Source organism: Arvicola amphibius, chromosome 12 (genome assembly GCF_903992535.2).
Source record: "Arvicola amphibius chromosome 12, mArvAmp1.2, whole genome shotgun sequence".
NCBI classification, from domain to species: Eukaryota; Metazoa; Chordata; class Mammalia; order Rodentia; family Cricetidae; genus Arvicola; species Arvicola amphibius.
In genome coordinates this window covers 29095849-29121671 of record NC_052058.2, presented here as the reverse complement: position 1 = coordinate 29121671, position 25823 = coordinate 29095849, and the positions used below count along the sequence as shown (strand labels likewise).

Genomic DNA, 25823 nt, shown 5'->3' with positions numbered 1-25823 from the left:
CATAATATCCCCCTCTGGGGCTCAAAAGACACAGCAGAAGAAGGGGCAGAAATCCTGTTACAGGTCAGAGACAGAGGACCAAACTAGGCCCCCTGAATACAGGAGACAATGGTGTGGCTTGGGCAGTGTATGGGACACTGGCAGTGGGTCCAGGATCTAACTCTAGTGCATGAACTGACTTTGGGGAGCCCATTCTCTATAGAGAGACACCTTGCTCAGCCTAGGCACGGGGGGGGGGCGGTGGAGATGAGACACACATGGTCCTGCCTCAATGAGGTGATGGGACAGACTTAGTTGGCCTCCCAGGGGACACCTTACCCTTCTCTGAGGAGCGGACTGGGAGGGTGGAGAGCAGGAAAAAAGAGAGGGGACCCTGGGATTGGTATGTAAAAAGTAAATAAAATTTTAAAAGATAGGAAACACACACACAAGTCAGAGAGAGAGGATGGGCAGGGTTGCTATGAAACACTGTACTTGACATGGTCCTTGTGACACATGAGCTCACAGAAACTGTGGCTATCTGCACAAGACGGAGCACACCAGTGTTCCACTGTGGTGCCCGAGGGGAAAAATGCTCCCCACATTAGCCTGATAACCAGAATCTGACCCCCAGAATCCAGTGGTAGAAAATCAACTCCAGCAAATTGTACTCAGATCTTCATACACACCATGACACACAAATGCACACACACTTCTCTCTCTAAATGAATAAAGCAAACAAACAAACCCATCACAGATCAGAGAGGGCTCGTGAGCTACTGGTAACTAACAGCTGTTGAGGGAATGGAGAGTCACTTTCCTCAGTGGTGTAACCCTGGGACGTGGTTCAAACTCCAGCAGGTTATTTACTTGTTACATTTGTACTGACCTGTCTTCATACTTGCATGAGGGCAACTTATTAAGAGGAAAAGGAGGTTCAGCAGGAATGGAAGGGGGATAAGAGGTGGTGATGGGGGGTAAATATAATTAAAATATATACATGTGTGAAATTGGCAAAGATAAATTTTAAAGTAGTTCTGAAACCAGGAATGGTGGTATACGTCTGTAATCCCAGCTCTTGGGAGATAGAGGCAGAGAATCAAGAATTCAAGGTCATCCATGGCTACACGGTAAATTCAAGGATGCTTTGGCTATAGGAGACTGTCTCAGGAAAACAACAACAAAAAAAAAAAAAAAAAAAAAAAACAAAACAAAGAATTTGAACATAGTTTCTCAACACATGGCTAGAATTGTAAGGTAATTAAAAATAAAAACCAAAAACTCATCCAAATGCAGTAGCACATGCCTATAATCCAAACTATTCAGGGGGTAAAGGGGGAGGACCTCGAATTCAAAGTCATCATAGGCGACTAGGCTTGTCTTAGAAGCTAGTACAAATTTCAAGTAACTGAAATATAACCAGTTCTAAAACTGTGTATTGATCTTATAATAAGTGTATGAATGCAACTTCTTTGTGCTCAAAATAGCAGACGCTACTTCTGAGGATTGTCTTTTCTCACTCAGTAAGTACCTCTGCTGGCTTGGAACTCACAGAGATCCACCTGCATCTGCCTCTCAGAAGCTAAGATCACAAGTGTTCACAACCATACCTGGCCGTGACTTTTGTAGTCTTTTTACAGAAAATATATATGTAATGTGGGGGCAGGGGGTGTGCATGTGAACACAATGCCCATTGATGTTAGAAGGAAGGTATCAGATCCACGGAAGTTGAAATTGCAGGCAAATGTGAGCCATCTGCTGTGGCTGCTGGGAACTGAACTCAGGCCCTGAAGAGGAATATGTACTCTTGACTGCTAACCTATTTCTCCAGCCCCAGTCTGAAAACATTTGAAATTACGTAGGGAAATAAAATTCAAAGTAACTAGCAAATATTTCATACATAAAGTCTTTATAGAAAAAAATCATGAACTTTATTATACATTTAAAAAACCCAACAACATACTTCTTGAAGCCCTGTCAGCAAATACCTATTTTGACAAATGAAAAAATAAGTTCTCTGCCCACAAGCTACATGATCACAAATCCAACTTTAAAGAGAGATGCTGCATGATTTTCAATTGTATGTACACTGCACAGTTGGTTAATATCATCAGTGAAATAAGAGTTAATCAATTTACTTACATTATAAAAATCACAGAATATACAAAGCAGTCTTGCACATTAATTATCATTTAGTCCCCAATATCCATATTAATTGAAGTCAGTTACTTACAAGTGTAGCTCGAGATTGATTAAAAGTTCACCATGGGTCTAGTTTCAAATCTGTTATTAATGTAGAATAAAAATCTCATTATAGAGATATAAATCAAACTTGCTAAAAACAAGATGAAAAGCTTGCTTACTACAAATGCTCAGACTTGTTAACAAAAGCAAATTAATATGTTCATTTCATTCAGATGCCAGAAGATTTTGTAAGATACTAGCTTTCAGGATCTGCCAGAGTTGTCAGTTCCAACTGTAAATAGTATGGTTCCTGTAGTAATTTGTAAGCGTTCACCACACAAAACCATGTTACCTACAATGTTATGTACATCTTACTATTCTTTTCTCAAAAATAATGGCTACTTCCTCATTCCAACACTGTGGAGCTAGGAATTCTTTTTTGAAATTAAACACCAAGTAGTCTTTAAATACACGACAAAAACAAGATTAGCTTCAGGGATTCAGGGACTCTGTTCAAAGGAACAATTTCAGTCTCTAGCAAGTTTACAGCAAGTCTCTAGCAAGGATACAGAAGGAAGTGATTTTCTATTGAGTTTATTACACAGTTATGTAAGTACTGTCAATATAGGTAACAGAATGCACAGTAGAATTAGGTAGGCTAAATTTCTCTTCCTTTTTAAAGAAACGTTGTTAATTTCTAAGAAGCTGGAGAGATTCTGCAGGACAGGACAAGAGAACAGGTCAGCATTAACGCTGAGGAAGGAGCTCACGGGCAGCGCTCTTGGAGCAGGAGAGCTGACTAAAGCTGCTGTGCAAAACCCTACAGTTTAACAGCGACAGAGCAGACACCGAGTCATCGAAATCCCTAAGTTCAACAGCGACAGGACAGATGCTGAGTCATCGAAAATGTGCAGTCCACTCAGGACATGTCCAGGACATCGGAACACATTCTGGTCTGACCTGTGGATGTGATAGCAACTGTAGGAATTCCTATGAAACGTGACTTAAAAAGAATTAGAAAACTCTCACCCCTAGCCTGAATATTTATCCAAATCACAGCATTTTGCTGCCATATATAGCAGCAGAAATTAAAGCTGTCTCCTAATGGTGACCACTCTTACTGTAAAACAGATTTCCTCTGCAGTACGCAGGACATCTTATATCAAGAAAACACTTCATGAAACTGAAAACTTGGGTTGGGATGCAACTCAGTGTAGAGGGCTTACTTAGCATATATGAGAGCCTGGGTCTGATCCCCAGCACTGCTAAAATCAAACAGACAACAAAAACAAAACAAAACCAACAATAAAAGTCAGAAACCTTACCAATCTCAAAAATCTTAAAAGCAGCCGGGCGGTGGTGGCACACACCTTTAATTCCAGCACTTGGGAGGCAGAGGCAGGTGAATCTCTGTGAGTTCAAGACCAGCCTGGTCTACAAGAGCTAGTTCCAGGACAGGCTCCAAAGCTACAGAGAAACCCTGTCTCGAAACACCCTCCCCCCCAAAAAAATCTTTAAAGCAAGACTTGCCACAACTAGTCAAGTTCTAGTTTAACAAGAAGGAAACACGAATGTGAAAACATTCCCTTTAGAAAATACAAAACAGACTTTTAACCAAATGGGCTCCATAAATTGGTACTTATTAACTGTGTATTTGGGTAACATAAACATTTAAAGAGTATTAAGTAAGCACTAGTCCCATTTGGCACATGAATTAAAAAAAGTATCATGATCAAATATATATATAGTTATCTCCTGGCTACAGAAAACTGTACTTACAGAGTGTGAAACTGAGCTATATTCAATTCAGAACTAAGAGAAAATTACTTGTGAAATTAGTGGTTAACCTCTTGAAAATCTATAAGTGTATGACTATGTAGAATACTTTATTCAATATATTTAACCTGTACACATACATATATATACACTTTTTCATGTAAAACACATGAAAATAAAATCTATAAACAAAGATTAAAATCTGAGTGAGGAAAGGTTTGACAGAAGATGAACTGAGGGACATGTCAACCCTGGCAGCAAGCTAACTCCTTCCTTGGTCCTATACTATACGAGGTGTTTAATTCCTTTTCAGTCTTTCATGGAATTAGATCTTTTGCTCATTTGAAAAGTAAAAGTATTTACAATAATTAGTACAAATTATTCTACACTCATAAATTATTTGCCTTTGTGGCTATAAAGTGGCTATTCAATTCATTATCAAAATGTGGGATTATGAAAATACAGGGATTATCAGTCTGAAATTTAAAAGATTATGTTCTCTAAACCAAACTGCACATTTTTATTCTAAGCAGTAAACATAATTGTTATACAACATCTTTTGAAATGTCACTTATTATCAATAAAAAATTATTTCACAATACAGAAAATACAATGTATCACTCTATAACATTCCCTTTACATGTCAACTCTAATATAAAATGTTTGAACAATAACAACAAAAATCTTTCAATAAATTCTAACCCTCACTGCTCTGCAGCAATAAGTAAAGTCCCAACCTGAGAACTGAGAAGATGGTGACAAAATACCAAGGACTGCATCAAACACCAGCAAAGACACTTGAGTCTCTTTCCTACACCATGATACAGTACATCAGAGACATGGAGCAAGTCCAGAAAATGCCCTGAAATCAAGAGCACCATCTGCCACTGTCCTAGTGATTTTATACAAATCCTACTGCACACTTAATATTGTTAGAATATTAGCAAACTTGTAGAATTCTCAACAGAAAGGATTTTAAGCTCATTTGGTTGAACACTCCCTCACTACCAACAAGACATTCCTAAAGAAAGGGAGAGAGCACACACACCAATGTCAGAATCTGAAGAATAAGTGATTTCTTATGGAGACAGCCAATTACACTGCAAAATAAAAAGTGTTCACAAAGTAAAATGTCTTGAACAAGTACGACTTCTCGGCAATCTACTACAGGAAAGTAAGCAGGTATTATTTAGGTAAGCAGAATTTGATGACAATGCATAGTATTTTATTTTTTAAGTATATACTCAATATGACTTGTTATCATGCTTAGTCTTTCTTAAGTGAAGCTGAAACAGCAAATATAAAGCTTAGTCTCCTTCCTCCTTGATCTTTTAACATGGTTACCTTGTGCCACATTCCAGGGGAAGGGGAAAATCAATCAAAAAGCAAAAAATTATGCTTCTGATTCTCTTTTTTTCCCTTCTTCTCCCAAATCACTCTCTTCTGATTGGCTACTGCTAAGGACAACAACCTGGCCCTCACTACCAGTCTGGTTTGGTCTACTGGAGGCCGCTATCAACCGACTCTGCTCCTCCAAGTCCTGGTGGAAAGATAAAAAGAAACTAAGTTAGCTGTCAGCAGTCAAATGGAAAACTACACAGTGTCCTAGTTTTCTATGTACTTTTACTATACCTGAGAGCCACTCCAATCCTGTCACATGCATAATTCTGGTAATCTGATTAAAAGAAAGGCTAAGTATTTTCAGCAAATGAGACACCAGGGTGAACTTTGGCATCATATGAATAATACCATAAAAACAAACATGCAAAAAAAGTGTTATTTTATCCTCCCTTTCTTGTTCTATGGCTAAAAACCAAGTACTGAATATCCTCGTATCTCAGGCAGAGAATAAAACTGTCCTCCAAACACAATTCCCTGCTCCTCTCCAGATATCACTTCCCCTCAGTTAAGCTGTCCTTCTGTGCTGTCTTTGTGCAACTCACTTCCAGTTCTTACTGGTCTCTTCACATATGTATGCCCCAGTTACTTTCTCTCTTATTTTTCTACCATCAATGCCACCACCCTTAATAGAATCACCTAATCAAGTTTTGGCTCTGAAAATTGTGTACTTTTAATTACCCTTTTGTAGGTTTAATAATTAGTACCACAAAAAAATTTTAGGGTGTGCTGTAGGGAAAATGGAGGAAGCTCTGAGTGAATGTGTATTACTGACATGAGCACAGCCTTGTCAGGGACCACAGTGTCTTAAACCCAAGGGAACTGGCAAAGCTACCTTCTCGTCTGTGTTGATAGTGTGTGCAAAACCGCTTCCTCGTCCCGCCTCCAACCTCAGGAATGACTCCAACCTGAGACTGCTCCCTAGAGAGCCCTACAGACTGCTCACCCTTCTCTAAACCGTTCATAAGAAACTCTGAGTTCTGGGGCTGTTGTGCAGTAGGAGGCACCACTCCATCAGGAATAGTACCTCATCCCAGCTTTTCTGTGCACATGTCTGTCTCTCTTCAGTGTCTGTCCTTTCTTCAAACCCTTGTTACCCCAGTCAGGTTTCCAGGACCAACCTGTGCTAAATGCAGTGTGCTTGCATGTTTGTATGTATGCTTGTGTGTGTGTGTGTATGAGAATATGACACTCCTACTGATAATATAAGTATTTTCCCTTTCACAGTCATTGTGGCTTTCAGCAAGACAATTAAGTCTATTACTGATATAGAGAAAGTTATGTTCTATTTCATGGCAGCTACTATGCAATGCCTCATCCGGCTAGGAGGCGGAAATGGACTTCCATTCGGAAGCTGTCTGAGGGTCACAGTGCTGACCTCGTCGCCAGTCTCACATAAAGGAATACCTTCTCAATCTGTTTTTGTTTGTTGAGCTCTTTCTGTTGTTTTTCTTTTACTCTCTCTATTTCTTTTTGCTTTTCTGATGCTCTACGATCCTAAAAGGGGTGGGAAATAAAATAAACATGTTAAATAGGAAGCAACTTTAAATTTTATACGTTTCAACTAATATAACCTTTGTAACTTTTCAGTACTTTTATATAAGGCACACCAATAGTTTTTCCAGACAGGGATTCTCTGTGTAGCCCTGGCTGTCCTGGAACTCACTCTGTAGACCAGGCTGGACTTGAACTCACAGAGATCTGCCTGCCTCTGCCTCCCGAGTGCTGGGAATAAAGGCGTGAGCCACCACCACCTGCCTCCAGTTCTAAATGCTATATGAGCAATAGCAACCACTGCTAATCTTGTTTAGCAAAACAATTTTATTTATTTGCTTGTGTGAAAGAGTTTTTATTACCCTGCTTTAGCTTAGACATCCTTGGAAATTTATGTGGCTCTGATTCTTACCAGTTCAGCGTGCAGTGCTATCTGTTTTGCCAATCCAACAGAATCACAAATCTAAAAGGAGGAAAAAGAAAGACCTCAGATACTTTTCTATTACACTATAATTTTTAAATGCCCAAATGGATGATATAACTAGCTTTAAAATAATGTAAGATAACATACTAATTTAAATAAGAATTTATGTAAAAATATTTCAGCCAAAAAAAAAAATTCAGCATGTTTTCTTTAGAATCTTCTGAAGAAACTTCTACTGCTGGCTTTTCCCTCAATCATGTGCCCATCCTACTTCTCATTCTATCAACTCATTATTGATGGAGACGATTACAGAGATCTACAACTGGTCAAAGTGCGGACAATAAGTGACTGTAGGGTGCTCAGGCCCAACTGACTCATCTAGAGCACAACCCTATACCTCAGGCTACGGGAAATCATGTGAGAGAGAGTGGAAAAGACTGTAAGAGCCTGAAGACCAGGATATCTGATGCAGATAGTGTCTCCTAGACAGGACAGGGAAGATGCAGCCATAAAATCTCAACAATATGGTTACCTAAACAAGACCTATCCCTAAATGAAGAGCTACAGGCAACCAATGGTTGCAAAGAGTGGAAGAATCTGTTTTGTCCAGGGACAAGCCCGAATAGGTTTTCCAATTCTAAGTCGTCAGCCCTAAAGATATGCATATAAAAGCAACACTAAATGGACTCAGTAAGGTTTATACACACATACATACACCAATAATAATAATAATAATTAAAGTCATGAATTTTCAAGGAGGGCAGACAAAGGAGGCGTTGGAAAGAGGAGAGGGAGGAGAGAAAATGAGGTAAACACAGCACTCATGTATGAAGTTCTCAAAAACACAAAAAAACTTAAAATTTTACAACATCATCACTGAACTAGTAAGCCATGCAAACATGAATTTTTTGGGTGGTGATACTGACATAAATTAGTAACACCTAAAAATGACTATGGGAATGTATTATATTCCCAGGATAAGTTAATGCGGCAAGAAAACTGAACCAGCTATCAACAGCTTACAGAACCTGACAGGCCCAACTCCTCACTGTGGCTCTCTCCAGAGCAGCGTGCTTTCATCAAGCAGCTCAGCTGGACCAGGCATAACTTGAGAGCTTTTTCCAAAAATTTTAGGTTAAAAGTGTGACTCTGATAGGTATTTTATAAAACAAACATTCTGAAAGCCAGGTACCTTTTCCCCCTCGTTGTTTGATTCAAATATATAGCAGACTGATGACAAACCACTTTCACTTCTTCCGCCTGATGTCCGGAGAACAAATCCAAAAAGTCGTTTATTTTCTTGGTGTGTAGCATATAAAACTACACACGGTAATGGAAACTGCCACAGAAATACCATAAATAAATATGAGATCTTCCAAATCATTACAGAAGCATTCAGATGATAAACTCGCATGCTAAATTCTAAAAATATTGTAAATAAAATATTAAAAACAAATTTTCAATTGAATAATAATCTAGGAACAAATAATACCATATTTGGGTTGGATATTACCAAAAACAATATTAAATACTAAGTCTTATTTAATAACATATTTATCAATACAAATTTAACTACAAAATAATCTACTTAGTAAATGATTAAACAAAGACATACACTTACACCTATAAAGAAATATAGAATTATAGAATAAACTCAATTATGTTTATGTTTTGATTCCTACTGCTAATTTCCTTGGCATATAAGCTCTCTAGAGATAAAAACTATTAATTGCACCAAAATGTGTTGAATCTTTAAGTTACACAGTGCTGAATAATTTTGTGGAGCTGGCACTATAGGTAACTATAGCCTAAAGATTAATCTTAATTGATACTGTCATACTAGGACACATAGGGTCAGATTATTATCAAACTATAAAATTAATATATAAACAAAAGATACTTAAAGCTTGAATCACACAGAACTCACTGTGAGTCTTGTAACTTGGGTCTGCGGATCAATTAACCTACAATAATTAAGAATTTGGAAAACAACTTTTTAATTAGGCTGAATTAAAAAATTATTTTTCCTGTAAGGTTTATTTTGGAGAGGTTACTACTTACTTCAAACAGTCACAGGTGACTAACAGATGTGATTCTGTCATACGGAAGATGTTGTGGATGGCCCGAGCAGCTAGGATCTGGCGCATTGTTTCATAGACAACGTCTGGATGGTCATCTGACTTTACCTCCATAGAACCAAGGAATCGGACAATGAAGAGCTGATGAAGAATAGAGTCTGCAACACAACATGGTACATATGGTGGAGGGATGTGTTTGGTTTTGGTTCTGCAGCACAACTCTCCTGCTTTAGCATCCCAGATGCTGGTACTATAAGCACATGCCACTCTACTTAAATATTTATGTATTTTTAAACCTCATAGTTCTTTCCCAAGAAAAATAATATACTGTGTGGTTTTAGATTTTCAAATGAAAAATAAAACCTAAAGGAGGTATTTAAAAATAACCTTTAAGGGGCTGGAGAGATGGCTCAGAGGTTAAGAGCACTGGCTGCTCTTCCAGAGGTCCTGAGTTCAATTCCCAGCAACCACATGGTGGCTCACAACCATCTGTAATGAGATCTGGTGTCCTCTTCTGGCCTGCAAGTATACATGCAAGCAGAACACTGTATATGTAATAAATAAATAAATCTTAAAAAAATAACCTTTAACACTACAGTGTTCAAGATATAGAAAAATTAAGGCCCCAGTTTCAATCAGCAAAATATAATGTTACAGTGACATGGTCTGTGGTGGTCTGAATGAAAACAGCCCCACAGGCTCACAGGGAGTGGCATTATTGGAGGAATGGCCTTGTGTAGTAGTGTGGTCTTGCTGGAGGAACTGTGTCACTGGGCGGTGAGATTTGATGTTTCAATAGCTCAAGTCAGGCCCAGTGGCTCACTCTCTTTTCCTGCTGCCTGCCAATCCAGGTACAGAACACTAGGCTCCTTCTCCAGCACCATGTCTGCCTGCATGTTGCCATGCTTTCTGCCATGATGACAATGGACTAAACCTCTGAACTGTAAGACAACTCCAATTAAATGTTTTCCTTTATAAGGTCTTCTCACAGTAATAGAAACTTAAGTTCCAGATAAAAAAGAATTCTTTGTACTATTCCTATAACTTTACTGTAAGTTTAAAATTTTATTTAAGAAAAATAGCTGCAGCCAGGCGTGGTGGCACACACCTTTAATCCCAGCACTTGAGAGGCAGAGGCAAATGGATACTTGTGAGTCTGAGACCAGTCTGGGCTACAGAGTGAGTTCCAAGACAGCCAGAGCTCTGTGACACAGAGAAACCCTGTTTCAAACCAGCTCCCCCCCCGCAAAAAAAAAGGAAGGAAGAAGAAAGAGAGAGAGGAAGGGAGGAAGACAGATGGTTATAGAGAGAAAGAAAAGAAAGAAAGAATAAATGAACGACAGCTGCTGCTGGGACTGGGAATGGTGGCTCAGTGTGTTATGGGTTACATATTTACGGCATAAGCATGAGGACTTAACCTCAGATGCCTAGCACCCACATGAAAGCTGGCTTCCAGAGCAGATGAGACAGTGGGTATCTATAACCCCAGGGCTTATGGGCATAAGGAAGGGACACACAGAGAGAGAACTTTTGGCTAGCAAACTCCAGATTCAGTGAGGGGTCATGTCTCAAAAAATAGGAGAAAAAAGATAGAGGAAGATAACCAGTGTGGACCTTTGGCCTACACAAGGACAAACACACACACACACGCACGCACACACTTGCGCATACACAAACAAAACCCACAGATACACAAAACACGCATACATACAATACATACAATAAAATCAACAACAAACCCAACTACTGGCTGAGTATCTTGGCACATGCCTGTAATCCTAGTACTTGGGAAGGAGGCAAGAGTCATCCTTGGCTACATAGTGAATTTGAAGGTAGTCTAGTTATTTGAGAACTGTCTTTTTTCTTTTTTTAAAAAAAAAAAAAAAAAAAGGAACACACCCTTCCATATACCCTTCCCCCACCCAACCCACCCAGGTCCCACATCAAGTGTCTCAGCCTAGTCTGGCCACCCCAGGCTGAGCCTCAACCAACCTCTAGGATTCCACCAAGACCTACTCTGTCTACCTGCAACCTACAAGCCCCTCACACACCATATCCAACCTCTCTGCCTTGCCATACCTAGCCCTACACTCCAGGCTTGGACCATAAAATAAATGCTGTACACCAGCCCAATCCACTCTGTTCACTTGGATTCCTTCCACCTAAGTCATTTCTCCGCTCTAGGCTTAACCCACCTGTACATCCTTTCTTGTGACCCAATTTGCTCTGTTCACATTAGTCAAAACTAAGAAGTCCATATGCCCAGATGTTATTGCAAGAATACAAACAATACGAAAAGAATATCGCAATGAGTTTTACCTTCAGTTTCTGACTTTGTGCCTCCTCCGGATTCTCCAAATGGATTTGTACGTCTGAAGTTTAGGAAAAAATATGAACAAATAGGTCAATCACCATGAGCCACATGGAGAACAGAATTAAAAAGTGAGTCATACATTTACATGTTTATAAAGAGAAGTTTTAGAACTCTGTTGATGGCCAATAGGACGGCCAGAGTACATGAGCATCACTCTCGCAGTGAGCAACAGGCCAGCCCAATGGGTCTGCACTGACTGATTCATCTACTGCAGTCTTCTGTTGCTGTATTTATTTAGTAGACACAAACTTAGCCACACACAACAAAAATTCTCAAACTGTTTTCCAAAAGTTTTCAAATTTAAACAAGCTAACATAAAGGAGACTAAGGTAACAATACTGGAAACTTATGAAAATGCCAGGGATTTCCTAGAACTGTAAAAATCTGAATCTGGGTTAAGTACAAATTGCAAGTTAACTAAAAAGATTTGAAAACTGTCTAGTTTAAAAGACGTATTCTTTTTCCTGTTAATTGTATTTCCTACATCTGGGCCTATATATAAGTACTACGTGTGTAAATAAGTACTAGGAGGCTTGCCTAGGATGCACACAAAGCCTGGGTTTGATTCCCAGCACCAAACAAAGATAAACAAAACTAAACTCTTTATTTCTCAAGATATAAGTAACAGGGGGCTGGAGAGATGGCTCAGCGGTTAAGAGCATTGCCTGCTCTTCCAAAGGTCCTGAGTTCAATTCCCAGCAACCATATGGTGGCTCACAACCATCTGTAATGAGGTCTGGTGCCCTCTTCTGGCATGTACGCAGACAGAATATTGTATACATAATAAATAAATATTTTTATTTTATTTTATTTTTGGTTTTTCGAGACAGGGTTTCCCTGTAGTTTCTAGAGTCTGTCCTGGAGCTAGCTCTTGTAGACCAGGCTGGCCTCGAACTCAGAGATCCGCCTGCCTCTGCCTCCCGAGTGCTGGGATTAAAGGTGTGTGCCACCACCGCCCGGCTATAAATAAATATTTTTTTATATAAGTAACATTGCAAGAGGAAAAGTAAACCAAAGATTAAAAGCTACTTCCCCCCATTCCTATTCTTAGCTTATGACACAACCACAATGATAGAAGGAAAAAGTTCAGTTCAAAGGAAGTCTTGGAAGCAGCAGTCTAAAATAATGTTGGCATTAGAAACAGGACAGAAGCTAAGAACATGGCTCAGTCAGACATGGGTTTAACTCCCAAAACTTATGTAAAAAAGCCATGCAGTCAGGTATGCATATCTTTAACCTCAGCACTCAGAAGGCAGAGGAAGGTGGATCTTTGAGGCCAGTCTGGTCTACAGAGTAGTTCCAGGGCAGCCAGGGATACACAGAGAAACCCTGTCTCAAACACCCTCCCACAAATAAATAAATAAATAGATGGATGGATGGATGGATGGATGGATGGATGGATGAATAATAAAAAGACCAAGCAAGGTTGTGCACACTTGTCATCCCAGCTCTGGGGAGGCAGAAATGGGTAGATCCCCAGGGTTCACTGGATAGCCAGTCAGCCTGGCAAGATCCTGGCCAGTGGGAGAAGAAAAAGGTAGATGAATGAGGACTAGCACCAGAGGAACTGAGCTGTCTTCTGGTCTTCACAAACATGCACATAAATGTACGTGTGCATCTGCAAACACATAAACATGCATACGCACACATACAAAGATATTGACCTCTTTCTAAAAAACATTTATTTGTTCTTATTGTAGGTATACAGATGAGTGTACACATGTATGATGTATATGCACTATTGATGTGTCCAGTGGCTGCAGAAGCCAGAAAAGGGCTTCAGGTCCCTGAAGCTGGACTTATGGATGGTTGCCAGCTACCATACAGGTGCTGAGCACCAGACCTGGGTCTTTTGCAAGAGCACCAAGTGCTGTCAACCACTGAATCATCTCTCCAGCCCAATACTGATCTCTTATATCAGCCTGGTATATCATACCAAATGCTAGGCATATTTAGTATATTTATGCAAATTTTCATGTTTATATCAATGTCATATCCAAATTTAGTGTATTAAGTGCCCAAACTCCTTAATAAATGATATGTCATAGTTTCATTTCTTTTTGTGTATGTGTTTGTCTATATAAATTATTGTGCACCACATGCATTCAGGAACTCCTGAGGCCAGAAGATGGTTTCAGATCCCCTGGAACCAGAGTTACAGGTAGTGGTGACCCGTCATGTGGGTGCTATAAACTGAACCTGATACTCTGCAGGAGCAGTAAGTGCTCTCAACTTCTGAGCCATTTCTCTAGTCCACCTTCCTCCCCAAAATTAAGTGCTTTGACAATAGTATTCTTCCTCTTCTTCTTCATCATCATCACTGAGATTAAGTAATTTGACAAGTATTCTTCATCATTATTAACATCATCATCAAGACAGAATCTCACATAGTTCTAACTGGACTTGAATTTACTAAACAGCCAAGGCAACTTCAACTTCTGATTCTCCTACTTCCAACTCCCAAATTGCAGGCATAAGCATGCCCAGGTTTTATGTGGTGTTCGGCTTCAAGTATGCTAGGCGAGCACTCTACCAACTGAGCTACGTTCCTACCCCTTATTCTGAAATAGATGTTTTAAAGTAGTGTCATGACCTGCAGATAAAACTGTCACTTGTCCTGCAATTGACAGGGCAAATGCCCAAGTAAGAGACTTGATAAGCAATTCAGAATTAAATTTTTTGACATTTGATTATCCAAACACCTTTAATTGACATAGAAGACTTAAAAAAAAAAAAGAATCTCTATGGTTCTATCCTATGAAATGTTGTTAGACAATGATATGAAAGACAACTCAGCTGATGCAGAAATGCACCACAGGTAGAGTCCTAACTCTCACAGATCACGGCACCTGTCTTCATGACAGCATCACTCACCTGCCTCCTTGGCCAAAGGCTTTTGCCTGGCCAGGCTGATCTTCACACACAGGAGAAATTATATCAAACTGTATTGGAGTATCTGGGGCAACAAGAGAATCTAGAGAGAGGGAAGCCAAATTTGCAGACTCTGATCCCAAGGATCCTGAACTACTGGTCCGAGCTGTGGGTGGCCGAGATGGTCTAAAGACAAAGGAAAACAAAAAGGCACTGAATTTAGTTTTTTATTTCAGAAGTGCAATGCTTAACAGACTACAAGAAAAGAAAACAATATTTTAAGTCAATAAAAGTATAAAGCAAATTCCAATAAAAAGCATTACCAAGGCAGGTATAGAAGCACTGACCTGCTATCCTAGCACTTAGGGTGTGAAGGCACAGAGGCACCACCCTGGGCTGGCCTGTCTTCAAAATAAGACCCTGACTCAAAAAGTAAAAGCTTAATCCCAAGTCAGCTAGCTATTTATTTAGTAAAAGATTCCTTTCTTGCTGGATGGTGGTGGTGCACACCTTTAATCCCAGCACTCAGGTGGCAGAGTCAGGTGGATCTCTGTGAGTTCAGGCCAGCCTGGTCTACAGAGTGAGTTCCAGAACAGCCAGAACTAAACTAAACAATGAAACCTTGTCTCAAAAAAACAAAACAAAACAAAACAAAACAAAACAAAAAGATTCGTTTCTTTCCAATTAAAAAACATAAACTGGGACTTGGGAGATGAGTCAGCCAATAAAGTCCCTGCTACCTAAGCAAGAGAACCTGGGTTTTAATCTTAAATTCTTGTATTTTGAAAAGCTGCCCATGGCAGCAGGCATCTGCAACAACAGCACTGGAGTGCCGAGAAAGGTAGATTCAAGGAACTCACTGGTCAGCCAGCCCACCGAATCAATGAGCTCCAGGTGTGTGAGAGACCCTGTCTCAAAAATAAAATTCTCCATTATATTAACCTTTGGCCTGCACAGGCACATATATGTGAATGTGTACATATATACACACATCCTTATTAGAGAATTTACTGTTTTGAAAATATTCTTCTGTTATTCAGAGATGATCTGGTACTTATCTAAGTAGTACTGTTAAAATCAGATTGCTTACTACAGCTTACTTAACTGTCTGTTACATAGCCCCGTATACTAACTCACCCTGCGGGACGCAGGCTCTCATGTCTCTGCTGGAAAGATGGAGAAGGAGTGACAGCTTCCAGAACAGACTGATTTACTCGTGCAGCAGTTTCCTATTTTGTTTTGGGTTTTTTTTTAAAAAAAAAAAAAAAAAAAGATTAGTATTAATAATATAAGAACTAAAAGTTTGGTATATTTCTCAAAATGGTCGCTAAGTTTTTGAGTTACATTTAAAATACAAACTAAAGCTACTGAATATTTCCATTCTCTGACCTTACTAGTAAGGTACAATAATTTCAATCATTATGAACTTCCTATAATTGAAAGAATAATTCTATTTCTTTCTAAGAACACACACAATAAGAAAATACTCTTCCATTAATTAACTACCAGTTATCTTGGATTAAGGTTTGTACTATCACCAAGCACGCTGCCTAATTCAAAATATTTTATAGAACATAAAAATTTAGAAATAGAAAATACTCATTAAATATAAAAGAACTCTTCTAGAAAAGTTATTCATGAAATTATTGTAAATATCCTGGATGGCAATCTCATTTGTTACAAAAACAAAATTCTTTTTTCTAAATGAAAAGTCTTTAAATTTAAACCTGGAAGTCATCTTTATCATTCTCTTATTTACCTTTTACTCAGTCAATTACTAACTAGTCCAGAACCCTCCTATCAAATCCACCATTACGTCAATGGTAGCTTAACCTGGGCATGGTGGCAACATAACCATTATCTGGGCTGGGGAGAGGGGCAGAGACAAGCAGATCTAAGAAACCCTATTGGAGTACGTAAAGAGCTTAAGACTTAGACTTTCAACTGAAATCATCAATTTCCTACCCAGCTCTGGGAAGCACGGGTTTACAGCATAGCCAGCCCACGAAGACTGGGTTCAGAACAGCTCCTGTCTAGGACCAAGTCTTTTCCCAACTCTCATACAGCATGGTCTTATCCTAACGCCTTCAATTACCGGTACCTTTGGATTCTACCTGCACATCTGAACTGTACCTATGGCTAAATTTACAAGCTGAGGTTCACCAGGTTGAAACCCTTGCTGCTCAAAGAATAATTTACAAGCTGAGAATTCAAGCTATCATTACAGATGTACCAAAATCACAATATGTATTTGAGCAGATTTCCAGGTTATCTGTATGTAGACTCTAGTTTTCTATTCTGGACCAAAAACTTTATTACACTGCTGGGTTCATTTACATGTCACTTCTGTGTCTAAGCTTTAGTTTTTATTGTATTATCTGCAACACAGCTCAGGTTTCTATCATCTCTACAGAATTTTCACTAAATTAAAGTCCTCACTGATCCTAACATTCTCAAAATGTAAGCCTGTGAGTGATCACCATGTGTGTTTTTTAAACCACATGTTTCTCATCCCAACATGTTGTACATAAAATGTCACACTGCTACCATTTCCCTTACCATCATATCTCCTAGAGGAAGCCATGAAGTTTCACCCACATTTTACCTACACCATGAAGCTAAACCGTCAATACCAGTTGAAATAACTGATTTCAGTATATTTTAAAATAAAATACTGTTCTATGACAGACAATACATGGTATACTGTATGGATTCTGTACTTGAGATTACATAATTTGAAAAAGGAGTCAATAACAGCAACATAAATCACAAAATTACTTCACTTTGATAGATCTGAATAAGAAAATAAAAATAATACCTCTGGATTTTTCCACTCAAGTATATCTGTTTAGATATGTTGTTATTGTACAAATCCACTGAAAAGGAAAAATAATTAAATATGATTACTAATTTTTTCAATAAAGTTCTTTCTACTAAGGAAGACTATTCATTTTATTAAACTAAAACAGAATTTTCGTTAGAAGTAGCACATAATCTTCATAAGAAAATACCTTGGGGATGGGGATGCAGCTCAGTGGTAGAACATATACTTAACAAAACATGTAAGCCTCTGGATTCAATCCCCAACACCACAAACAAACAAAACAAAACAAGAGACCTAGCTATAATCGTATGCATGCAAGCAATATCAGATTAATTATTTTAAATAAACTTATTTATATAAGGCTATAAATAGTAATTACATTAAATTGTAACTTAATAGTATATATTTATCTTTTTATACTACATCTTCCCTTCGTTCCCACCAACCATGGTATTATGAACTCAGTCATCACCATAACACCTATGTAAAAATTTAAACACAAATTCTTTCTGGGTAATGAACTTTATATATCTTCCTTCTTTCAAAATAGAAAACACTATTCCAGGGCTGGAGAGATAGCTTAGCAGTTAAGAGCATTGCCTGCACTTCCAAAGGTCCTGAGTTCAATTCCCAGCAGCCGCATGGTGGCTCACAACCATCTGTAATGAGATCTGGTGCCCTCTTCTGGCCTACAGGCATACATGCAGACAGAATACTGAAAATACTGTATATATAATAAATAAGTAAATCTTTAAAAAAAAAAAAAAAACAAAACACTATTCCACATCTTCTGCCTCACTCTCAAGGATCCCTGTGCCTAAGAGGCCTCACAAAACTAATACCCTGGTAAACAACGCAGAGAGCAGAAACATCTGTGTCCTCAAAAGCCACAACTACTCTTTCCCATGAGAAACAAATATAGGTAGGTCTCTACAGAATTTCCAACTACAGGGGCTTGAGAGATGGCTCAGTGGTTAAGACCACTGACTGCTCTTCCAGAGGTCCTGGGTTCAATTCCCAGCACCCACATGGCAGCTCACACTTGTCTGTGACTCCAGTTCCTGGGCTTCTGACAACCCTCATATAAACAGATATACATGTAGGCAATGAACACAAAATAAAAAATAAATTACAAAAAAAAATTTTATAAAGGAATTTCCAACTCTGTCTTTTACCAATAAAATTATAATATAAATAAAAATGCTTGAAAGTAAGCTATGGTATATTTCCATGAAGACTATTTCAGTCTTGCCGTCACTTTACCCTTCCATGTGTTGTATACTAGGAGTAAAAGTGGAGACCAAAACTAAAAGGCTTGTAAGGAAGAAACAGAGACTCCCAAGCCTTTGTTCTTCTGCCTTTCACTTTCCCAGCGTCCTAAGCTTTGGCTCCTCTGCGGCCACCTCGCTCTTACCACAGCAAGGAGTGCCCAAGGTCAGTGAGCAGGAGAGTCAAGGTCATCGCTGAACAAAAGACTTAAGACCGCACAGAGATGGTGGCTGGGGCCCCTCCAGCTGTAGAGCTGCTAGAAAACTAAGACTGCTGCTTGAGAACAGAGAAACTTTAAAAATGGTTTTTTAATTAAACTAGGATTTTTCCAAATTTTCTATAATGAATACATTTATATGTTTTGTTCTCAGAAAAAAAAAAACTAGTTTTAAATGTTAAATGTTGCTGAAAAGTTAACTTTATAAAAATTTTACCTCTTCGTGGTCTTTTTTACTCTCCTGCTTGCAAAATTGAAGATCTAGAGGGAAAAGAGAGTGAAAGCTTAGCTTCAACTTTAAAATTAAAGAAAAAACACAGTGACAATATTTTTCTGGAAAGAAAAACCATCCAAGTGGTTCTCTACTGCACAATGTGCAAAATCAAACAGGAGCACCCACACTCAGAAGACAGAACGTAAAAGAGAAATGCACTTCAGCTTCCTGGCATGTCTACCGGTGATTTGACTAGAAAACACTAACTTCATTATTGACAGCTTCACACTCTATAAGGTTAAATAAAAGTTCACAACATATGAATCACTAACACAAATATATATATATGGTTTTTGACATTTTAGAGAAAATTGCAGTTTTTCTAGTTTCCTATCAATTCAGGAAAAAATTGAAAACTATGCCAAGCATTAGCAAAAACTAAAAATACAAAAATGTAAACACTGATAATAACTTGCTAGCAACTTGCTAATCCTGCTAATGGAGACAGGAACACTCTAATATACAGCACTGACATTCAACTGCATGTCTGTAGAAGGACTAACTAGGAAAATACTATGTGGCTAAGATACTGAGCAAAATTAGCTTTATTATGGAAAAAGGGTACCTTAATGTACATTACTAGTATGGAGTAAAAAAATGACTTTCAGAGAACCAAGAGGTTTCTTCTTTTTTTTCTTATACATTTTTTGAAAGATTTGCTGTGTTTTTCATTATGTAGCAGTGTTCTATCTGCATGGACACCTGCAGACCAGAAAAAGGGTACTGAATCCAATTATAGATGGTTGTGACCCACCATGTTCAATTCCTGGGAACTGAACTCAGAATCTCTAGAAGAGCAGCCAGTGCTCTTAAACCTCTGAGTCATCTCTCTAGCCCCAGTTTCTGTCTAAATAATAAGAAAGTTCAAAGGTCAAAATCAATCTCAGCTAACTTAAATATATATCATTAGGAAAGTGTTTAAATTATGTTGTATTTATCTAAGAATTATAATGCAGCCATTACAGACTTTATTTAATTATTTGTTCTACTTATATGTCTCTGAGTTGATGTGCAGCCCGTGAGTGTAGGTGTCCCTGGAGGACAGAAAAGGTGTCAGTTTCCCCTGTTACTGGAACTACCGGCAGTTTTGATCCACCGGATGTGGGTGTTCAGAATTGGACACAGAAGCTCTGTAAAAGTAGCCAGTATTCTTTTTTTTTCCAGTTTATTTATTTTTTTTTATTAAAAATTGCCATCTCCTTCCCTCCTCCTCCCCCTTACCCCCCTCCCCTCCACCCATACTCCCACTCCCTCCCTCTCCAGGCCATGGACTCAACATAGTAGCCAGTATTCTTAACTGCTATTTCTCCAGTCCTGTTTATTTTTTTAAATGGATGCAGATGCAATTTATGTATACAGAATAGCCTTCAATTATTTAAGAAAATGTACTTAGCAGACATGGTGACACACTCCTAAACTACTTCAGAGACTAAGGTAAGAGGACCACAAACTGAAGGCCAGTCTAAACAACTTACTGAGAACCTGTCACAAAATGGAACTGTATAAGGGCTGTGGCTCTAGCTATGTGGTAAAGAATTGCCTAGAATGCTCAAGGTTGTGGGTTCAAGGCAAAGGAGAAGGAGGGATAGGGAGAGGGAAGGAAGGAAAATGCATAAAATTATAGGATTTTTTTCTATTATCCTATTTATATTTATGCTTTTCAAAAGAATTTTCCTACACTATAGATTCTCATTTAATGCAGAGGCAATAGAAATTTTTAGGAACATGATAATAATAGACAAAATAAGCTACCCGGAAGTAAGTGATTAACATTTCAAAGTAGAACCATTATTAGAATCTGTCACATATGGTGTGTTAAATTTCAACTCACAATAACTGACAGCTCCTCTCCCTATATTTGATGTATAGAAAAAGAGGTCAGAGAGGTTATAAGTAACTTGTCCAAGAACACAGAGTAAATAATACCCCTGGCTGGTATTCTAACTTATACTGTCTTCCCACTAGTATGCAGGATTCTTCAGTGACTAGTCTCAAACACAAAATCACAGGTTTGCACCATCTGTTGCTTTGACAACTTCAAAGTATTAAAAAAAGTCATTTAAGTCAGAAAAAAAATGAACTCATGTCTATTAAATTAGAAAGCAAACTGCCTTAATACAACGCTGTAGGAATTTAGCAGTCACTGTAGGGTAGACATTAGAATGACTAGTTTTCACTATATCCAAGGTAAACATTACAGCAGACAGTTGTTTTCTAGAAGTCCTCTGACCTTGTGGGAAACAGTGATTGTTTTCCGTGATGGCAGAACTGTCTTCTGAAGGGGCACTGCATCCTTCACATGACATTGGTCACTATAAGCGTCTGGAACACCTGAGGCTCTGGGATTATTGTGTATTGCAAAAGATATACACAAAAAAGGACTAAAGTCATGAGGGCATGCAATGCCTTCTTTTAGAGAGGCATATCAGATGAGATAGAGACCTTGTATGAGGAAATACTTCACCCAAAAAGCAACTTTGTGGAACAATAAATAAATACGCCTTGGAATGGCTGTTGGGGAGTGTTCAGTTCATCAGAGGCTAAACCTTCCTACTGCCACACAGGCCTAAAAATTTCATCTTGGAGTGACCTCTTTCTTTGACCAACCCACACAACACAGAACACCCCAACAATACATAGTAATTCTAAATGTCTATATTAAACAAAAAGGAATTATTCTGCATTTTATTTTTAAATGTATGACTTAGCAGCAGCAGAAAAATACTAACTTTTTTCCGTCAAAAGAAGTGATCTGAAAACAGTACCGCCTGTCTTCACAGTCCACAGCCATCACTGAGCAGTTGTCTATGTCCATGGCCAGGCCTCCTGCCACGTCTCCACGTGCTTGACTCATTAAGTTTCCACCCTGCGTGAAGTAAAACTGTCTATCCCAGGTGGATGACACCAAGCCTGTTTTACTAAAGAAAGTACATAGATATTTTAATAGTGACACCTAACAATCCCTTATCATCCGCAGACACAAGAAAAAGCATGTGAAAACAAAGCAACTTGCAAAAAGACAAAAGATATCAAGAAGATATACCACTTTTTCTGACTCTAAAATGATTTTATTCACGTTGACTCACTTGTGTGAAAGTGTGTACAATTTCAAAAACAGGACTAGAAATTAGAAGTTGAAGCTGTTGAAATGACACATCAAAAATGTTTATTTTAGTTCAATATTCAAGAGAAGAAATTCAATTTTATTTCTAGGATTAATCAGCTTCACCATCCTATATCAAGTGAAGGCTGGGGACTTATCTCAATGGGGTAGCATGTGTGTAAGATACTCAAGAGCCTGGGTTCTAAGCCAACATTGATAAATAAAGGGAATAAAAGAGATGGGGCGGGGGAGGGGACTTGACCCAGTTTCAAATGAAAACTCAAATTTGACTTGACATAATCACATAGCTAGGTATGTAATTATTATTAATATAATGTTGTGATTACGATAGACTTATTTAGACTCAAATTGGTTTTATCTCTTTTATAAATCCAAATTATTCAATAAATAGTAAGGTAAAAATTTTCTTGTTTTGTTTTGTTTTGAAGACAGGGTCTCTCTGTGCAGCCTAAGCTGTCTAGAAGTCACTTTGTAGATCAGGTTGGACTTGAACTCACAGATATCCATCTGCCTCTGCCTCTGCCTCCCAAGTGCTAGGATTAAAGACATGTACCATAACCACCTGGCTTTACATAGTATTTTTTTAAAAGTATTCACAAATGTTCATATGTCATCAGGCTCATATAAATACACCACTAAAAAGTTTCAACCTTGGGCTGCCAAGATGGCCCTAATGGTTCAGGTACCTTCCTGCCATAGCTAGTGATTTGAGTTCTATCCCAAGCACCCACATAGTGGAAAGAGAGGACCAACTCCAACAAGCTGTCCTCTTACCTTCCACTCCTAAACTGTGCTATAGCACGTATGCACAAAATAACAATGATAATAATAAAAATATGTACACACAAAGAAAATAAAAACATATTTTTTAAAAAGGTTTAAACCTTTAGTAAAACCAAAACACCTGGCAAATAATACTAACTATACATTATATTTATTGGATATTACAAGATGAGATGTAAAAATAGCAATAGTTTTCTTACTTCCTAGCATTTAGGTATCCAGCCTTTCGGGTTAAATTTCGATTAACAGGAAACTTGGTGGGATCTGGGTCAGGCACATATAAAGGGTCACTGGCTACTTCCAAGTCTTCTATTGTTTGCTGCATGGTCTCTACATCACCATCCATTTCCCTTCGGACACTAATAAAGAAAACAGACCAGTTACTACCAGCCACAACCAACAAAGAATGCTGTATCAATCCTATGTGCCCATAAATTTAATTATTTAAAGAAGCAAACTGTAAGATAGCTAAAGTAACATAAATTCATTTTAAACACCTTTTAAAACTTAGATATTTTGGCCAGGTCATGGTGGCACACACCTTTAATCCCAGCACTCAGGAGGCAGAGGGCAGGCAGATCTCTGTGAATTGGAGGCCAGCCTGGTCTACAAGAGCTAGTTCCAGGACAGGCTCTAAAGCTACACAGAGAAACTCTGATTTGAAAAACTAAACAAAAATCAAAACAAAAAAGACAAACAAAAACGACCTTAGATTTTTGGAAACAATATCAAATTTGAACACTAGTGAAGTAACTAAACACCTAATTATAAAACAGTTCCCAAAATGCTTCCTTATATAGCAGACTTCTGTTCAAGCCTCAGCACTGCAAAAAAGAAAATAAAACATCCCCAATTTCATCTTTCCTGTGCTCCAGATCAACAGTACTGCTACCCAGATAGCAGAGGTGATCACAAGTGTTGTCCCTCCCTAAACAGTAGAAGCACAAAAAACAAGATTTGCTTAGTATCTTCCAAGTAATTTTTTATGAATGAGACTTCAAAGAAAATTTCACTTAGAAATAATTACTGTTATGTATTTTTATTATTCAGATATAAAATCGACCTTTCAATTATTAAAACTGTCAAATTTCACAGTGTTATAAATCTAGAGTTTACATTCTAGGGAAAAAATAGTAAAAACTCCAAAATTTCGTCATAAAGCTAAGAAATACACTCATGGCAGGAAAACTAAAAATTGTAAATGTTTAAAATTATGGCATCCAGCAGTTAATGCAGTGCCATACTTTCATTTTAATGGAAACAAAATACTTACTTCTGAACACTTGTTCCAATATTAGCTAAAAATTCTTCCAGTTGTCCATTGAGATTTTCAGAGCCCATCTTAAAGAAACTTATCTAAGGTGGAGGAGGAGTGGAAGGTCATACAACACAAACATGCACACAAAAGATATTCAGAGTAAATCCCATCAACAATTTCTAGGACAACAGATTAAACAGAAATGATACTGGATTGTTCCATTTTTGAAGGAACAGGTTGTGGTTTATGATATCTACCAGACACAGAGCCACTGAGGAAACCAGAATTAAACTCCACTATGTAGTTTTTTACATATTTTAGGAGGGCTTTGCTCACTGTGTAACCCTGGGTGGCCTCTGGCATCAGGCTACTCTTATGCCCGAAGCATTATTGAAATTTTGGGGGTATTTTGTTTTGTTTTTGAGACAGGGTTTCTCTGAATGGCACTCACTCTGTAGACTAGGCTGCCTCTGCCTCCAGACTGCTAAGATTAAAGGCATGCACCACTACCTCCTGGCAAATTTCTTTAGGAACTGATCTATTTCCCCAAACTTGAGTTTCTAGCCTCTTTCCTAAGGCGTACCTTTTTGAGCATTTGAACTACATTATTTTTTCATGCATATCAGTGTTCTGCCTGTGTGCATGTCTGTTCATTATGTGTATGAACATACCCTTGGAGCTCAGAAGAGTGTCAGATCCCCCGTCCTACAGATACTGGAAATTGAACCTGGGTCCGCTAGAAAAGCAGTCAGTGCTCTTAACCACTGAGACATCTCTCCAGGCTCCTCATCTATTATTTTTGACTTGGGTAGTATACAAACTTGCTCATCCTTTCTCAGGTTTATGAAACAATAATGAAAAGAAACTCCAGCAGTGGGTATTACACTGAAATTCATCTAGTTTTCTGTTCACTGACCCAACTGTGATGGAAAAAGTCTGAATAGAATGTGTTTTCATTTATTCTATAACATTTTAGAACTTCAAATGCAAAGGAAATCCATTCTCCCAACCTCATTAAAATGGGATACTCATTACAGTCTTTAAATTTACATTTTAAAACCACAATACAAATTAGTATGTTGACAACAGCTCACAATATTCTTAGAGTTAATGCAAATATCAAGCCTAATACAAGGCTTTTAGAACAGATATAACCCAAAACATATTATGGTATTACCTGAGCCTGCATGTATCCAAGTAGAGGTTCTAGCAAAGCTATTTTCTTCTTGTACTGAAGAGTATTTAATGCACAAAAATAATGCATCATCGTCTGGTGCTGTTTCTTCCTGGAAGTATACACATCCTCTGTTACTTCGTACTTTACCTTTGAATGAAGAGTAAAATAATTTTTTGAGTAAAATAATTTTGAATTATCTTCAACAGAAGCTATGAAGAAGAGTCTACCAAGGAAAACAGTGTATAAATAATCAATGAATGAAGCTTTTCTGTTTTCTACTCTATTCAAAAGCCATTATACACACTGAGTAAACTGATTT

General features: G+C 38.1%; 1 protein-coding gene across 1 annotated transcript in view; it reads right to left on the bottom strand.

Annotated features, from left to right (window-relative positions):
* Positions 1-4435: 4435 nt before the first annotated feature.
* Positions 4436-25823, bottom strand: part of Appl1 (adaptor protein, phosphotyrosine interacting with PH domain and leucine zipper 1) — a 40532-nt gene continuing 19144 nt past the window's right edge. Inside the window, 18 exon segments of the mRNA XM_038349839.1 lie at positions 4436-5479; positions 6745-6834; positions 7244-7294; positions 8448-8594; positions 9183-9219; positions 9317-9491; positions 11653-11705; positions 14582-14764; positions 15716-15807; positions 17397-17408; positions 17411-17442; positions 17445-17454; positions 19106-19129; positions 19131-19149; positions 21892-22080; positions 23270-23428; positions 24343-24425; positions 25505-25651. Of these exon segments, the coding sequence (XP_038205767.1) occupies positions 5333-5479; positions 6745-6834; positions 7244-7294; positions 8448-8594; positions 9183-9219; positions 9317-9491; positions 11653-11705; positions 14582-14764; positions 15716-15807; positions 17397-17408; positions 17411-17442; positions 17445-17454; positions 19106-19129; positions 19131-19149; positions 21892-22080; positions 23270-23428; positions 24343-24425; positions 25505-25651 (1650 nt within the window). The 3' untranslated portion in view covers positions 4436-5332.